The sequence below is a fragment of the Anser anser genome (genome assembly GCF_964211835.1).
Source record: "Anser anser genome assembly, chromosome: 2".
Classification (NCBI taxonomy): domain Eukaryota; kingdom Metazoa; phylum Chordata; class Aves; order Anseriformes; family Anatidae; genus Anser; species Anser anser.
This window is the reverse complement of record NC_139721.1, coordinates 19,727,275-19,746,243: the sequence shown is the minus strand read 5'-3', so window position 1 is coordinate 19,746,243 and position 18,969 is coordinate 19,727,275. Positions and strand designations below refer to the sequence as shown.

At 39.9% G+C, this 18,969-nt stretch overlaps 1 protein-coding gene across 11 annotated transcripts in view; it reads left to right on the top strand.

Moving 5' to 3' along the window:
- OXR1 (oxidation resistance 1) overlaps positions 1 to 18,969 on the top strand; it is a 272,879-nt gene that overhangs the window by 124,214 nt on the left and 129,696 nt on the right. For 7 of the 11 annotated variants that reach the window (XR_014580607.1, XM_083826444.1, XM_083826456.1 and 4 more), the window contains 2 exons: positions 5,202 to 5,367; positions 11,238 to 11,434. Coding sequence is in view for 10 of the 11 variants with exons in the window: in XM_083826444.1 (XP_083682570.1) it covers positions 5,309 to 5,367; positions 11,238 to 11,434 (256 nt within the window). In the remaining variant the exon portion in view is untranslated. The remainder of the gene's footprint in view (positions 1 to 5,201; positions 5,368 to 11,237; positions 11,435 to 18,969) is intronic. The other 4 variants (XM_083826452.1, XM_083826457.1, XM_083826441.1 and 1 more) reach the window with 2 other exon arrangements.

Below are 18,969 nucleotides of genomic sequence, written 5' to 3'. Positions count from 1 at the left end.
TTGCTCTAACCGTGTTGTCAGTGAAATGCTTACCCTATCTGCTTCAATGTCAGGCCACGCAAATGCTTGTGCCACCCCTACTAGCCCCAGTCCTGGCAGAGTGCACAGGATTCAGAGGACTTGCTGCATTGTCCAGAAGGAGATCTGGTGGTGGCAACTTCTTGCGTAGTCTACAAGTGTCCTAATTCCAGTCAACAAGAAAAATCAAAGTGAATGCTGACAGGTTTTTAAAAGACAAATATTTTAAAATAGTGGAAGTCTGCTATCTAAATCTCCGAAGCCTTCCAGCAGCCAGCGATATGCTTTGATCATTGTGGCACCAAAGAGCAGTGGCTTGATAACAGGGTGCCAGTGGAGAAGAAAACAGGATTACATTGAAGGACCTGAAAGGCTGGACTAAGTTGGCTTAAAAGGCAAGGGGGCATTTCATTTGTGAAGAAAGCTGAAAAGAGAAATTGTCTGTCATGATTCTTAGTTTAAAATGAAAGCTAAGAAGAGAAGAAAATTGCCCTGATGGGAATGAAGAGAGCCTTAACAGCCTTGATGAAGTTAGTAGGCATGGCCCGTTGTGAGCCAACATCCAAGTAAGAAATATTTGCTTAGTGTGGGATAAGTACCAGCCCTGCCTCCTCCTGCCTATGGCTGTGCCGACCTAGAAGTTACCAAGAGTGGAAATTTTTACTGAGATCACGACACATTGTTTTCTGTCCCTACAGTTAGGATATTATAGTCCTGTATGTCCCTGTAGTTAGGGCAATTAGTGGTGAAATGTCAAACATTCTCATGATGTAAAAACATTCATATTCATGAAGAGCTTTAGTTTTCCATTTTTTTTTCCCTTTTCTTTTACTATAGTTTGCTGTGCCCAGAGTAGGTTTTCTTAGGTCCAGTTTGCCCATATCTCTGTGCTTGCCTGAGCCCCTTGCTTCCCACTGAGGGGTGCTTGTGCCCTGGCTCTCACTCCTGCAGTCCTGCTGCTCTCCCGACAGAGCTTCCCCAGGTATGTGGTTGCTCGTGCGACCCCAGTGGTGTATCAGGAGGTTTTTGTGGGCTGTGCTCAGAGGGTGCAGACGTAAAGAAATGTCTTTACAACCTTTATGCTCTCGTGGGCCCAAAGCAAAAAGTTGTTAAAAATGTTCCTCCTACTACCACAGAAGTGAGAAATAAAACAATTGTGTGGGCTTTCTTTCTTTCTTTCTTTCTTGTTTTTTTTGTTTTGGTTTTGTTCATTTGCTTGTTTTTATTTGGTTTAGTAGGTAGGCCCAGTTCCACAATCTATTTGTTCAGCTGTATCTTTCTTCTCATATAGAGGTTTGAGTAGTGTAGGTTGTTATTTATCAAATGACCTTGTGGCATTGCTTACTTTTTGGGATGGCATGACATGAAAATATAAATGCTTGAGAAAGCTTTTCCTCAGTAGATGCAGTTAGCAGTCGTTCCATTTTCTAATTGCTTCTGATGGGACCTACACATGGCTCTGGACCTCTGTCTACCATGTGGCTGCAGCATCCATGTGAATACAGGATAGCCTGGGGTTCTCAGTCAGCCCTGCAGGCTGTTTTGGGGGCTGTAGAGGAAATGCTGATAACGACTTTGCCATGTTCCTAACCCCGGGTGAACAGAGAGCGTGCTGTTCGGGGTTAGTCTGAGCTGAATATTTAGAGCAGGAGGGTCTCCTGATGGGAGGGTAGGAGAATGCTTTTGTTGAACTATAAAATATTCCTGTATCTTTGATGACCTTTCTCTCCCATCTGGTATAACCTTGGCTAACTGAATTTATGAATCAGAAATACAAGAACAAGTCAAATATTTTTTCAAACTTTTATGGCTAGTTCCCAGCGAAACTCCCTCAAGAAAAAAAAAAAAGCGGCTTGGATGTAATAAGAAAGTCAGTATGTTTTCAGTGGAAGGTGTGTTCTAATAGAATAGAGTAGTTTAGTTGAAAGGGACTTCCAGAGATCATCTAGTCCCACTGCCTGACCACTTCAGAGCTAATCAAAAGTTAAAGCATATCAATGAGCACATTAATCAAATGCCTCTTGAACACTGACAATCATGGGGCATCAGCCACCTCTCTAGGAAGCCTGTCTCAATGTTGGACCACCCTCACAGTAAATAATTTTTGCCTTATCTGTGGGGTGAACCTCCCCTGGTTCAGCTTTGTGCTTTTTCCTATCAAATAATACCCTTGTGTTCTGCCTAGCAAATAAGTCAAAACAAAGAAAAAGAAAAAAAAAGAAAAAAAAAAGAAGAAAAGAAAAAGAGAACAAATGATATCAAGTTCATTTTATATAATCTCTACATTTACTGCACATTGCATTAAGGTGTTAAAATTATACTTATTATTCAAAATACTTGAATTATATATGAGCTGAAAGGCCAAATCTGAATTCTCCTTTGGCTATGATGATGAAAGATTTCTCATTTTGCCTAGTTTCTAACTTGTCTTTGACAAGTAAGGTGCTTCTGCAGAGATTTATCTGACATTATTATATCCTGAAGAGTACTTTGAGAACCAGTTTATGTTTCCAGCAAGGAGAAATGCTAGATGTTTCAGTCTCCTCAAGACAGCTTCTGTCCCTGTTCACTGTAACAAGCCTGCCCTTTGTGAGATGGTGCTAACTGCTTCATTTTACGAGCTGCTTTTTGTCATGTGAGGGCTTATGCAAAGATATATTATGCACAGATTGCAAATCTACGTAATCTTTATTTCAAGACTCACCTATACTGCAATAGTATGAAAACACAGTATTTGTACAAATTGAGTAACTTAGGTGCCTCAGAAACGTATTGTTTGGCTTGCTAACCAAGTTGCTAGCCTTCGTCTAGTCTTGTTATTGCCCTTTATTCAGTGAAGACAGGTGGGTGCTTCCAAAGATCTCTAGATATTACATGTTTTTTCAGTCTTACATCTGTGTAATGTTCTGCACCTGGTTCTTAGAAAAGTGGAACAGCAATAATGCCTTCCACATGCATCCTCGTAGCCCCAGTGCCAGGTAGGACATGGATGGCTTTGGGCAAGGAGTACCTTGAAACTCGGTGTGAGGAGCACTCTCATGGCTCTAGGAAGAGGAGGGGAGTCTCCATTTGGGAAGGACGATGAGGAGGGGTTGAGTGATTGCCTGTGAGGTGGGTGACTTCTGTCCTGGGTTAACCCCTATAGCCTAGTGACAGGTCACGAAGTGTCGGTCTCTGCACTCTCTATACCGTGTCCAGTTGCTTAGGCTAAGAATGGTGGCTCTTGCTTGCTGCAGATGATCCCAGGACTGCTGGTCCAGGTTGGTCCCAGGCTACCCAGCAGCCCTGTGTAACACGAGAGTGGGGTGTCACGGTGGGACAGCGCAGGATGTTCAGCTGCAGGAGGGAGTGCCATCCCTAGGCTGGAGAGGATGCAGAACAACAGGTCTCCAGTTGCCTGAAAACACTCCAGCTGATGGGCTATTGCACAGCCATGCCCTTGGCTGGGTCTCACTCACTGTTTATTTATTCCCTTTTCCTCTTTTACAAAACACCTTAAAAACTCAATGAATGATTTTCAGTGAAGAAATCAGGATGTTTAATCCCATGTATATTTTGTGGAATAAAAATAATAATAATCTATAAATTGGTTCTATATCTTGAAAGAAGTGTTTAAGTTGTTTCACTGTTTACATTTCAAGTTGCAAGAGCTACTGAGAAAGGCAGAAGAATGAGCAGATTTGCATTTTTATGTCTTAGGACAAGTGTATCCACAGCATTTTCTTTTAACTTGAGCAGCGGTTGCCTACTGTGCTGATGCTTATTTGCTGAGATGGTAGAATTACAGAGCACAAATCTGTGCTGCTGTAAGAGTGTTGTAACTTCCAACCCCCCTTTCTGCCTCTTTGGGAAGTTAAAAGGCCCTTTTGCTTCCAAATTTGACTACATAAATGTATGCACATTATGATTACATATATTGTGGCAATGCTGGGAACATTAAGTGCCCAGGGGTATTGCTGCTGACTTGTAAACAACTTGGAAAACAGTCAAGCCTAAAGTTGGACTCAAAAAGGAATGTAAATGCAATTGCCTAAATAAAAGGCTATGGATAAAGCAGTTTTTTAATGTATAAATTACTTGCAGTTAACACAGAAAATATGAGATTTTATGATAAAGTTTAATAAATTATACAGAAAAAAAATGCTACAAGTTTATATGGCTTCAGTGTAGGTGAGGTATTCCATGTGTCTCGAAGTGTGCTATGCTGCTCTCAGACCACTGACTACACATTTTTGGAAACTCTGTGAATTCTATGTTTGGGAGAAAGATGACAGTAGTATAGGATGTGGTCCTGCCAGTGTGAAAACCTCATGGTAATGGTCAGAAAAATGGGATCTGGGGCTGGTTGCATAGCCTATAACAAAGAGATTTCAGAAATAGCTCCTTCTAATCAGGTGAAGTAAAGACTTTCCTCAGTGGTACAACCTTAAAATAGTTTGGATTATTTGAATCCAATCCTTATATACAAGGTTGCATCCAAAATAATGCTACAGCATTAATGAGACAAACATGAATTAAGTGGAAATTGCCATCACTTTAAAACCATTATGCAAACTTTTTCTGTGCAGAATATGACAGAGCTGGAAATTTTAAGACCCATGCAAATTTTACAAAAGTAGATTTGCATAAAGCATTGGAAGAGCTTTTGTGAAAATGGAACTAGTGGGAGTTATTTAAATAACAGTATAGCAGCTATTAACAAAATAGCAAGATCCAAAATAGTAATTTACTTTTCACATCTCTTCTAAAACATGTCCAGAGATAAGATAACTGTCAGCAAATAGTACAGTGTTGCAACCCACCCTCTCAAAATCCTAAAAGGAAAGATCAAGAAATTTTTATACTTGACAAAATACGCTGCCTAGTTGCTGAGCATATTATTTCCACCATGTAAAGCAGCTGTACAATATTATACAGTCATGGTGAAGCCATATGATCTTGAGCTCTTAATCATTACAAACGCTTACAAAGGAGAAAAATAATGATCTGTATACACTGTGACTATCTGAGTTATTATGTATTTAGCATGATTGCTGCCATCTTCCTCCCCATCATCATCATCACTGCCTTCTCCACTACTGCCCTACCTCATCCTCCTGTGAATGCACATCTCCAGGCCCATCTGTGGTGCGTAGAGCGCGTTGAATCCTTTGTCAGCGGACTCACTAACGCTTCTCTCCCAGGCAGTGAGAATGCCTTGTCCCACTTGAGCCACAAGCGGATTCTGGATTCTCCCGCTTGGAGTTAATGGATGTAACCTGGCAGCAACCAATCTATATGTCTTCTGTAAATGATCCTCCAAGGGTTTACCTGTAGCAGTGCTGTCATGCTCCCAGGAATAATCACAAGGTTTGTGTGCATTTTCGTAAATCTTTATTCTGTGGTGTGCCTTTGAAACCCATTAGGCACAAGCATTGTCTACAGAGCTTTGTTAAAAGGTCACATCACAAACATTTTTTTTCAACAGTTTGGGTGTTCTTCATCTTTTCCCCTGACACCTTGTGGAAACTCGTATTTTGGTATTGTCATTTCTTACATAATGATGTATGGTGGCAGCTTTCCTGCATGTACGGGACCACATCCTTGAGGATGACTGGGCAGTGGAGAGAGGGTGGGTTGGGTTTGCTGTCTGGTGTTCTGGTGACTAACAGCTCTTGTGTCTTTGATTTGCATGGTAATATTTGACAGTATGTGTGAAGGAGCAAAAAAAGAGTGCTTTGTATTGCTCTATGTGCTCAGATACGTATGGTGGGGGGACATTGAGCAAAACATGATGTTGAAGTGCCACTATTTTTTGGCACATAGCTGTTGCGCCAACACTGTTTTCTTTCCTGAAGCTAAGCTGAGTGTTGCATTGTTAATAAATACCTACTGCTTTGAATTGCTCTTTGGGCTGTGTAGGTGTGAATTAAGTTCTAATCTTTTCATAATGCCACCTGTGCGAAGGTCTTCTTGTTTTCTGCCATCAAATGATCTCATAAGCTGCTTGCGTTATCAGAAAGCTCTGCTGCATGGTCAATACCTCAAGTAATATTTTGAAGGGCTTTTCTCTTTTCTTGTTTACTGGCAAGCATCCACTTCAGCGGTGTTGTATGTTCTAGCTGCTTTGTGTTTGGTTTTGTTTCCCCCTGCAATTCATAATGACCAATTCAGATTTGAATTGCAAGTGTGTCGCACTCAGCTGTGTGCAGTACTTAGAGAGGAGTGGTACTTTGGGACAGTATCAGAGGCAGCGCATGTACTGAGTGGCTGTGAAACCCCTCTACCTTCCAGCCATCCTTGGTTCAAGGAATTTCCGAGCTGAAGGTGGCCTCTGTGTATCTGCATGCTTGATAGCCCATAATGGATGTTTTCTCCCTGAATTGTGTAATTCATTTTCTTACTGAGTGATACTCCCAGCCTGCACAATTATTGCCGTCATACACAGTTCAAAGAAGTACAACTGTTTGTTTATTTCAGACCTGCTGCTTGCTTTCATTTGGTGCTTCTTATATCTCCTGCTGTGAAAGTGGTGAAAAATCATTTCCTCCTGCTCGCATGCTCCACTGCTGATGGCTGCGGAGATCCCTGCCCTGCTCCCAGCCATCGGCTCCCTCCTGCACTGAACAGCCGCAGGCTGCTTCGTCTCTCTTTGTGAGGTGCTGTCTCATCATTGCTGCTGTTGGGTTTCTTTATTTTTTTTTCTCTGTATCATTCTAACTCTGCCATCTTCTCTTTGCGAGGGCATGGCCAGAGCTGCAGGTGGTATTCCAGAGCATTAAACAAACCATTTTCCAGCAGACTTACAGAGCATTGCCTTCTGCTGCAAGTGTGCCGAGGGAGTGGAGCCGAAGCAGGCCACAAGTCTTTTACCTGATGCATCACAATTGCCATGGCAGTCCAAAGTGCCAGCTACATGCAAATGCAGATTTGTGTGGAGGCTGGGCAGGATAACAGGGGAAAATAAGTAACTTCTCTCAGGCTTTCTCTTGTATATGAGTTGCCAGATCTTTTCTGTGGTGTGTTGAAAACAGAGGAAAAAGTTTGTGTTTTCCAGGATCAGATAAAGCCTGGCTGTTGACATCAGTTTAAATCACATTTCTTGCTCAAAAGAAATCAAATTCATAACCAGCTTTTCTGGGCACTCAGAAATACCACGTGAAGAATAAGCATCACTCTTCAAATGAATGATTTTGTTTCTCCTATTAACTGTGTGGTAAAATCTCTGGAATAGTCACAGAGAGCACAGGGACTTGTTTTGTGTTCAGTAGGTAAGAATGAGTTAGGCTTTCCTCCAAATCTTTGTAAGGCATTTTTACTTAGAAATTCATAAATATCAAATTGTACAGATTTCCAGCCCCTGGGGTGCTTTGTATGCTTGCTTTTTTCCACCATACATGGTTTAAAAGCATTTATTTTTTATTTTTATTTTTTTCTTTTGGATAGGACTGCCAGCCATGCTTGTTTCAAAACCTGCTTAGAGAATGATGCCTTATTTTTTCCATGGTGCTTTACAAAAAAATCAGTTTGAAATTATAAAAAGAAAACATGCATGGATTGCATTAGGAACCAAGGGGGTTTGTGACAGTGAGTGCTAGGGACAAAATCCTAATGCTCTTAAAACCTATAGCAGACTTCCCAGTAACTTCACCAGCCCTGGGATTTCGTGACTTCCCATATGTACTGACTGCCTAGAGCCCTTTGTGGTCGGTGCCTAACCACCGGACAGACTTTTTGCTTTTTGAGGGAAATGTTTAGAATCGGTTCAAAGTGACCTGTTACGGGAGGTGCTGCTGGGGAGCGCGGGGAGCCAGCTGGCCAGGCAGGCAGAGGTAAAGCTGGAGCCATCTGTTGGGCTGTCCGTAAGATGCGGTAGAAAACTTTGCATGGGGAGGATGGAAAGAGAAATAAAGAGGAAGTTCAAAAGCTGGTCAGTGTATCTGCCTGCAGATAAGTCGTATCACACAGCTCGGAGATGCACATCCCTCCTGGATTAGCTAAATGAGCAGATCCTCTGCAATCAGGAACCGGCGGGATGCTGAGAGGCAGGTCTGGGCGCTGTGCCGCTGCCGGCTAGGTCAGAGGCACCGAGGGGTGACTGTGTCTCTGATGGCTGGAGTTACTGGGGTGTGTGACATCTGTTCTGAGGAAAATACAGGGAGATATAAATGGAGCAAATGGGTTTTTAATGGGTTATTAGTAATAGTGCAGTTGAATTACGCAGATAGATGTGTGAAACGTGTGTTTTGACAGGGCTGTCTAAAAATGAGGTGCTGCTCAGCCATTAAATCAGCCACGTTCCAAACAAACACTGCACTTCCAGACCCAGTCAGTAGCAGCTGAGTAATCCCTGCTATAGCCCTGCTTGAACGTCAGCCCAGGATGGGCTGTCTCAATTAATTGTCGGTAATTGGGCCTTCATACTCATTTGATGTTTCCATTGAACTTACAGATTTTGTTGTGAAGGAGCCTTAACACTGAAGTGAGACCACTGCCATACTTCACAGAAGCCACCACTAGCCAAGAGGTGGCAGTAATGACCTCCTAGGGATTTCACACCTTTGAAAGGCTGAAGATTTTACTTTGTTAAACTTTTTTTTTTTTTTTTTTTTTTTTTGGTCCCCTTCAACTTGTAAAATTTAAAGATGGCTGCAGAAGAAGAAATTTCTGGCCCTTCTAATTCAGATTTCAGTCAAGTTAGAACTGTGCCCTTGCCACTGAATGTGCATTTCCAAGTCCTGCTCATGCAGTGCTGACTTTGAAATCCTTGCTGGCATTCATTCTCTGCCGTCTGGATGCAGCAGCGTCATTTTGGGTCACACCAAGCAATACTGAAAGACTTGTGTTGCCCGTTGTTGAAATCTTAGTTGAAGGCTGCTGTGGAATACATGAAGTAAAAGATAAAAAGGCTTTGCACAACATTTCTTCTATCTTATATTTGTTTTTCTACAAGACAGCCTGAAATAAAGCAGGAACAGGGAATGTGATCCTGAAGCATTTCACGTTCAGATTCCTTTCTGTCAGAGAATAAATTTTGTCACAGCCAGTGCAGCTTTAAATAAAAATAAATAAATAAACAAATAAATAAATAAATAGGGCAGGGGGAAGCAAGCACAGCACATGGCCAGTAATAAAGCAGGGTGCTGGAAAAGGGTAAGGCTTACAAAGAATTATTTTTCCTGGCTTCGAAACATGCACAGAACTCAGGCTTTCTTTGCAAGGCATTGCAGTCCAGTGAAGATGCATTTCAAAGGCTGCAGTATTTTTTCAAATTCTTTGCCAGCCATGACTGCATCAATACACAGTCCAGGTGGGCAGAAATAAGATGCATTTGAGTAAGTGGCTTGTTTTTGTAAAGACAAAAACTCATAAACTTATAAACTCATGTCCTCACTTGAACCTGTGTTCAGAGTAAATAACTATTTCTTTTTGCACATTAATTTGCTATAGGCATTTGAACCCAGTCCCTTATTAATCATGTCACCTAATAAGGGGCGTGTGGCCTTTTACTGTTCAGGTGACAGGTATTATCCCTTTATTCCTTGTTGATTCCAGAAGAACAGGCACGGTATATTTGTAACAATCTGGTGTTCCCCCCAGTGCAGCAATCTATTTTATTAATTGGACTGCCCTTCAGATGGCCTTGGTGGCCAAGAAAGTGTTCATTATATAGCTGAGAATTTGCATCATAATGGTATTTTTCCACTTCTATCATTTATTTCAATATGCCTGCTGTCTGTCTTCCTTCGAGGCAGAGTATTGGCACAGGCATAGAAATACATAATGCAGAACATATGTACACTTATTGATCTCTAGGTCTCACTTGCCTTGGTTTGAAATTATGGAGGTAATAAACACTTCGTAGCTTCTTTGCATACAACATTTTTGCACAGCACGGAAGCAAGGCTCTGTAACCTACGGAAATCACAGTGGAAGCTTGGGTCAGATGTAGAACATTATTTCTCAAAACCTAGTGATTTTCTTCTGCAAAACCATCCTTTAAACCTCCAAGGGTTTCAAGTGGTAATGAATTTTAGGGATTTTTTTAAATTATTGTTATGAATATGGCATATTCAACAAGGAAGCAGATTTTAACATCATAATGGAATACCAAGTTAACCAATGAGTCGATTAAAAAAAAATATATATATATCCTTCATTTTAGGTAAATACCTTTGATCATCTGTGATCACATGTGATCAAATGCTAGATCTTCTCAAAACAAGGTTTCTAGAGCGTCATTTCAAATAACATTTTTCTTTTCTTCTCGCACCATGTTAGTTAGGGAGGGAGCCCTGCCCACTCTTAGTTATGGCAGAACTGTGGTGATTTAGTGATGGGACTGTACTTACCACTTCTTCAAAGTGGGATTTGAGAGTTTTTGTGTGTCTCTGTCCTGCAGAATTCTGGCAAAATATTTGGGGAGGATTGGAGAGCAGTCATGTCGTTTTCCTTGACTTCAGCAAGGCTTTTGACACTGTCTACCAAAATATTCTTTTATCTGAGTTATGATGTTACGTCTGGATGTGTGGACAACCAGATGGATAAAAAAAAAAAAATGGTCAGGCTCAGAGAATAGTGGTTAATAAGTCAAATTCTGCCTGGATGCCATTAATGAGCTGAGCAGCACTGATTTCTTCTGCAGGAGAGAGAATTTCTCTTCCTATGCCCACTGCTCTTGCAGTGCACAAAGTGGCATCAGGGGTTAGTGGGAATCTTGAATTTGTGTGAGAAACAACGCATTGAAATTACTGCAGAGTGAGAAATGCAGTTGTAGAGCTACAACTGAATTCAGATCATAAGTCAGCTCCTTTCTCTTGGGGCTTTCAGCAACTTTGTGCAAATGATTTAATTTCTTTGTATTCCCCTTGTCTGTGGAAATTTAAGCCAAGCAAATGTAATGATAGGTTAATTGTATCAGCTCATCTTCTCTGGAATGGATTAGGGACTGATCCTACAGGCAGCTCAGCAGGCTGATCCGAGGGCAGTTCACCATTTGCAGCTACGTGTGAGCTGCAGTAGGACGAGACGTAACTGCTGTAACTGATTTAGCAGGAGCTGAAAGGGGAAATTACTACAAGGCCTAATTTACCACTGCTGTTCTTCTGTGTTGTGCTGGGACATGCATGAATTGTGTACAGTGAATATAGTGGTGTTATTCTATATAAAATTAAGCAGATTATACAATCTATCTGTAGAACAAAGATTAATAATACCTTACTGCCTTAAATTGTCTTTAGATTAAAGAAAAAGTCACAGTCGGTGGATATTAGTGGGCCAGGATGCAACCCAGTGGCAGCTGAAGCTCAGACTCCTCAGCCCAGTAAATCTTTGCTTGCCACTAAGGCAACAACTTCTGAGGAGGAACAGAACAACACCGCGAATACCCAAAGGCGCAACCCACGGAGGAGTGAGTTGAAGAGATATTACACCATCGGTGAGTTTTCTTTCACAGAAATAATTAAATATGCTCATTAAAATCGCAAGGATTTCCTATTTACCTGGGTTTTATTTCTTTTAGTTAATTGTGTTTGGCTATTAAGGTTACAAATGCCCACACTGAGCAATAAGATGTCATATCTTAATGCTGATGTCAAATTACCATTAAGAATTAACCTGCTTAATTTATCTTGCACAGTTTACAAGAATTCTTTCTTCAGCCTTTTTTTTAATTTTTTCCCTAAGAACAATTATTGAAGAAAGCACAGAAGCAATTTGAGGAGGAAGGTTATAGGAAGGATGTAATTGCCTTTGACAATCGATTGCATTAGAATTTAGGCAGAGATAATTTAGAATGCTCCTGTTTAGAAAGGATTTCCAGTTTAGAGAAGGCCTACTGAGCTTGGAGTACTTCTAGGAAAACGTAGCCAGGATTAATTAGGGGGTTCTGGATACCTTTTTCTGAATAATTTGGGTTTTTGGATATTCTCCTGGGATTTCAGTATCTACATGCTTCATAAAATTGTCTTAGGTACCCTAGCAGATGCATCATAACTTGCTTCCCCATAAATCTTTTCAGGACTGGGCCCGACTGATTTCTTTGGTAAGATTTTGCTTCTCACCTGATTAAAACTGCATGAAGAGTGGCCTTCTAGTGTTTGTGCCTGGTTCATTAATGCTTCTGAGAGGCAGATATGCTAATGGGAGTTGTAAAAATAAGAGGGATGGACGCTAATGCTGTGCTTTGAACAGACGAAAAGTCAGCAGTTTTAAGAAAAAGAAGTTATGTATTTTAATTATGGGTTTGTTGGCTGTTGAATTATTGCAGTATAATGTGAGAATTTCATTCTGTTAAAGGTACATATTTATGTGCCTTTAACTCATCTAAAAAGTAAAGAAAAATGTGTTGCATTAAACATTTTTCATGTGTTACATCTGAATGCTTAAAATTGCCAATGTAGTTTCCTTCTTTAAAAACAATCTACACAACTTAATAATGAAGGATGTATTTTAAGTCGTCAATGATTATATGTATTTGCAGTTTTTGATGTTCCTTGTTCAAAATGAGCTGTGGAACTGCCTTCCAAAAACTCATAGAAGCTTTGACTATCTGCTCCCACTCAATCTTGTCTACCCCAACATAAACAAAAATGAGGCAAAGTGAAGTCATTGATGAGTTTGTTAGTGTCTTGGACATAGATTCCAAAATTACATCTAATAATCTCAGATTGCACAGTCCTTCTTTGAAGGACATTCTATCCTATCACACTTGAGAATAACACCCTAAAATGGAATCCTTTATACTTTAGTATAGAATGAGTTTTCTGAGAAAGCATAGATAAATCAGTGCTCTTGAGTGAACTTTTTACTTTTAAATGTGCTAGGAAATACTGCTTTATGACTTTTTTTTCTCCTCATTCCTCCAAATAATCTCAAAGGAGTATCAAAGATATGCCAAGATTGTTTCATGCCTAAAGCAGGGGATGGGATGTGGGAGTTTTCCTCAAGAGTACTAATGAACATAAAGATCCACCATATCATCAAAATGAGTTCTTAATTTAACTCAAGATTAAAACTGTTATTGGAAAGTTGACCATCAACCATTAAATGTTTTTCTGCCATCAACCAAATCCCAGTTTGTGTATGGAGGCGCTGACTCAGGTTTGCATTTATCTCCTTGTTAAATTTGACTTACCTGCATTTTCTGTTGTGAACCGTTAAAAAAAAAAAATCATTGTAATGTGAACTCTACCAATATTATAAACCTAGAGACGCTTCTAGTGATCACAGGGTCTGAACACTAATTGCTCGTGATCCGATCTCAGTGTTGGAATAACAGAATGTTGTTCATACTTTTGATTAATTTGTTTGAACATCATGCGACACTCGATTCAACAGACTTATGGAAGTGTTGATTGGACCTCTGAAGACCTCTGAAGGTCAGATAGTCTGATCTCCTGTTGGAAGTAGGACTTCAGCCAACACTAGATCAGAACAGCCAAAGCGTTGTCTTGCCAAGTCTTGAAAATCTCTAGGGGTGGATATTCCATGGCGTCTCTGAGTACCCTGTTGCAGTGCTGGAACACAGCGCGTCCACAAACAGCAACATTCAACAGGCAGCTTGTCTGTAAACAGATGCTAACATTTGTGAACAACAGTTGTAGACCCTGGGGAAGTATAAAGGGAACAGACCATAGAATGTAGCCAAGCTTACATGTTCTTTCTTAAACAGCATCTTCTGAGTACTGGGCAAGGACCTACCCAGTATGGGAAAAAAAGAAGTAAAAAGCTTGTGGGTTGCGATAAAGACAGTTTAATAGGACAGAATAGGAAGTGTATTAATAATAATATTATTAATAATAATAGAACGTGCAAAGCGAGTGATGCACAATGCAATTGCTCACTGACCACTAACCAATGCCCATCCCATCCCTGAGCAGCAATCCCCCCCACCCTGGCCAGAGACCCCCATATTTATTGGTCAGCATGACATCCTTTTGTCTGCTTTGGGTCAGCTGTGCTGGTTCTGTCCCCTCCCAGCCTCTTGTGCACCCCCAGCCTCCCTGCTGGCAGGGCAGCAGGAGGAGCTGGAAAGTCCTTGACTTAGTGTAAGCACTGCTCTGCAACAAGGAAACCATCAGCATGTTGTCAACATTGTTCTCGTCCTAAATCCAAAACACAGCACCATACCAGCTGCTGGGAGGAAAATTAACTCTATCCTAGCTAAAATCAGGACAATATGCAACCTGCCTAAATCACAAAGTGTTGGTACCAGCCTGTGTTACTTCATACTACATAATGTTCAGATTTTACTGACAGGCAAACTGAAGAAATAAGAGTTTCTCTGTATCTTCACAAACATGTAATTATACATGTTCCTGAATCTTGTGAAAATGAAGGATTTCATCTTGGACAGCACAGTACTTTTATCAGATGAACATGTTTGCTGTACTGGCTGAATTGTTCTGGTATTGTCTTTGGATTTTATAATGTGAGAGAAACCATAGTTGTCTTCTTAAAGCTCCCATCAACTTCAATGTCCTTTATGTTATGACCTATGTGACCCCTTTGATTTAAACCTACTTCAATTTCTTTGACGTGTCAAAAATTAATTTTAATACACAAAGTGTAATCAAGTGGTTTGTAACTTTATGAGGATGAATGTAATGACACACCTGCAATGGGCAGGGACTCTGAAATAGGAAATACCACATTCTAATGGTGTTTTGTGTACAGTTGGCTATTAAATAGCTTAAACAAGCACATTAGACTTGTTGCTCACCTAATACAATTACACAGGGTTTTACCTTGTTTTGACCTTGTTTGCATGTTCTCTACTGAAAGCAATCAGTGTCCAAGATCAAGCAACATGAACTAATCATTACTGTGATAAATGGATTAAGAACATGTGTTGAAAATCTAATGATCTAAGACGGCTTTGCCTCTTTCATTTAAAAATTAGTATTCTGTTACATTAACCTCCAAGCAAATTGGCAAATGACAGTGTTTATGATAGTGACTAATGGAGCTTGAGTAAACTAATACCTGTTGTGTTTTGTGTTACACGCTCATTTTTCATGTTTGTCTTCAGTAACTATAATGATCTTCAAAGTACTTTATAGATATAAGATCTGAGGTCAAATCTGGATACATAAAAGAAGTTTAGTATCCATATTTAAGCATGTATTCATATACATTTTTTATGGTTTAAGATGTAAATATCAGCATCTCTTTGCCTGTTATACCTTTACTTCTGGAGTTGGCCTGATTTGTTAATGGCTGCCCATTGTATTTAATGCATGCTAACTGTGCAGCTTAAAATTATGAATAAAGAAATATGTAACCAGTTTTGCTTTACCAAGTCATGGAAAGAGTAAAATCAAAATTATTTAAAAACATGGTTGATTTTTTTTGGATTTGCATGTGACGAAAGCACTTCTCAGGTCTTTATATAAATCTCATTCTGCTTAGCAGACCCAAAGACACGTGGGCATTTACCTTGCATGTACATGCTTTGCAGAAGAAACTGTAGCAGCTTGTGTAAGCTCTCATCTCAGTGAGCTGTTATAGCCAATTGTCTGACAGATCGTGTTTCTAAATACTCGGTAGCATCAGAGTTTGCTTCCCTCTTTCTCTCTCTGTATGTCTTTCTCTCTTTCTTTCTCTCCTTCCTTTGTGTCACCTTATGCATACACAGATTTCCCTTGGACCTCTGGGAGTTGAATGTCTATTGACGAAGGAATATCCTGGCAATTCCAAGAGATTTTCAAATTTTATCAGCACTGCTCCTACTTGATTCACAAGACACTGATTTTACATTTCATCTTTCCCACAGGCAGCATCTCAGATGCTTTCCAAACTTAGTGAGTGCACTTCTAAAAAGTGGGGAATAAAATAGGTAAGAGAGGGGAGAAATGAGAGGAAAAGGCAACAGGGAACAAGTTGTGTGCTTGGATGAAATGAAACAGAAAATGGAGAGTCAGTGAGGGGGAGAAATAACTCTTCCATATGGCAGGCTCAGCAGGCAGGAGGGCTCCTGCAGCTTCACTGCTGAACTGGTGTGAAGAAACTGAGTGGGAACTCCTAGATTAATAAGGCGAGTGTAGGAAAAACAGTCTGCATGGTGGGCTGGTTAAAGTTTTTCAGAGAACTCTAGAAACAGTACCAAAGACACTTAAAAATAAAAACCTAAAATTAGAGTTTTTAGATGCCTCTGGCACTTAAAAATTCAGGCCAATTTATTTCTGAAGTGCTTGTTGTCGAGCAACTCCCCCAAAAGAGAAGAAGAAGGTATCTGTCTGGGTCTTCACCATTCAAAAAAGTGGGCTGGAATACTTTACAATTCCATACAATCTTATGGGTAGCTGAATTCGGAGCAATAAGGCTGTATCACCTTACTGCCATGTCCAGGCTACAAGTAGCTCTTCCTAGCTGGTGTGCAGTTAGCACGGGTGTAGCATCGCAGCTGTGTTGCTTGCAGGACCTTACTGGAGGTCTCTTCATGGCCTGATGCCTCAGAATATATGTTTAGCAGCTTGTTAAGGAGACTTAAGTACCTAATATTGTTGCACTGTAAAGACACATGCTTGAGGTGTATTACCTGGTTCCCATTTAGCCATGAAAGTTGTGGTGTATAGTGCTTACGTGCCTCTAGAAGATGCTGCCTGTCTACCTAGTAACCCTGGTCTTGTAACGAAAAAGGCCTCCTTTTATTCTGTTAGCTATTGAAATAAACCCACAATAGGGTAGATCAATTATTTAACGTTATAATGGTTGCATAAAGATTTTTTCCTGACACCAGGATTTGGGCAAAAGAAGTCAGGAAGCAAAACAGTATTTCAAAGTAGAAAATGTTGTTGAGTACATTGCTGGGGGGAGGAGAAGGAATGCAGCAATTTTTATTAGAACATTACGATTTCTTATAAAAGCTTTAAGGCAAATGTTAATATGTAGACTTCTGCTAGCACATTTTTTTTCATGTAGAAGATAACTATCAACTATCTCAGGAGGCATCTTGTGTTGGTATAGTCTCTATCTCCCGTGGAAGGTATTGCTACTACAACTACAAACAGTGGTTCGGACAGAGTGCATACATCTGTGTATGCACATAATATACAGAATGCTGACACTTGGGAAATATTAATTTCCAAGGTTCTCTTTGCTCCAGTTGTTCATTTGTTTTAAATTTATTACAAGTTCTACTTGAAAAAAATAGGAACAATGCCTTTTCTTCTTCAACCTCTCTTGCAAATGAAATTGCCAGAAATCTTAGTAAAGAATTTTTTTATGCTAGTTTGACATTACGATACTAATACTCTCCACTGCTATAGGTATGTGTATTTATTTCTTGAATATAGACATTACCTATTCAGAGCAGTAGAAGTACGCTGATATAAAATCAGTGTGGAAGAGAAATGAAGCTTTTGGGATGAGCAGCTCTGAATAAATACATGTTAATTGACTAAGTCTCCAAAACAAATCAATACTAACTAATGCCAAAGTGCTAAATAGGAAAAGGCAAGAATTTCTTGTGGGTTCCCACTCTTCTGTGTGAGGGACAATGTTACAGTGGGAAGTCACTTCAAATTTACTTGGGACTAGTTTAGTCGCTACTACTAATTTAGTACTTCAAAAAGTGTTATTGTTAAAAGAAGATGGATCTTCCAAATAATGTAATGGCCTATAAATGTAAGTAATGACTTGTCACAAGGGCTATTATTAATGCACAAAACAATGTAATTGAGATTTTACACCGTGATATGAGAACCTAAAACAAAACTTTATTCAAATGATTAATACGTTATAGTTCTTCCTGTTATGAAAAGAAAAAACAAATGGGAACTGATCAACTACTATTGAGTGAATGTAACTATATTTTACCCTTTTGATATATGTTTTGGGTTGAGTCCAATTAGGTCATAAATTTTTGTCATGATTTGGAAGCATAAATAAATAGCATATTTGTTACATGTGCAGTAGATACATTTTCTTTGTGCTTTCACATACATTCCAAGCTTCTTCCATAAATTTTTTATTTGTTTTAAAATACATCAAGGAAAACAGATAGTGTGATGAAGTGTAAATTTAGTAATAAATACTATAAATGTGGATGAATTCACACAATCTGCTGATACAAGATTATTTGTTATGCAATACATAGTAGTACCTAATATGCCCGGACTGACTTTAGTTAAAGTGGTGATTTTGTATGTCATTTTGTATGGTGGAGCTTCATCACCCATGAATGGGCCTAGCTATGGTGGAGAGCCTTAGACCATTGATGAGACATCAGGCTGAATCTGCTATTGGGCTCAGAACTGGAGGAGAAAATTCCTGCACCTTAAAATAAGTGTTTCCTTTTAACCCAGCTGAGAATCATATGGGGCTTATCTCATGAGACTAGTTACTATTGCAGTTGTTGTATAAAAACATAGGTGGCTTCCTCTTGCCTTTGTCCTCAAAAATAAATATAAGCCTTCTTTGGAGGTCAGACATTGTGTTTGTTTCTTTTTTTTTAGTGCTCAAATTCCTTTCTGCTCTTAGAGATCTTACTTGGGACTCTAGAAATACCTTATTGCCCCGAGAAGCTGTGGATGCCCCATCCCTGGAGGTGCTCAAGGCCAGGCTGGATGGGGCTTTGGGCAACCTGGTCTGGTGGGAGGTGTCCCTGCCCATGGCAAGGGGGTTGGAACTGTGTGGTCTTTAAGGTCCCTTCCAACCCAAACCGTTATATGATTCTATGATTATACCTTTTATGGGACTTGTTCTGATAATAATTCATGTGTTTACTGTAGCGAGGTTCTCCTGCAAAGAATACTCCACTTTCTTTCCAAACATGTATTTGAAGGTACCTTCCTATTGTTTAGAAGTTGAGTATATTTGCCTGTTCTCCTCTGCAGAACAAAATGTGGTTCATTTCTGTAGCAGCCTTCAAATGTCTGATTTTTCCTCTTTTTCACACAAACACCTCTCTTCTTTGGTGCTAATTCTAGCAAAGCTTGGCACGTAGGTAGGTATATTAGAGTTTGTTAG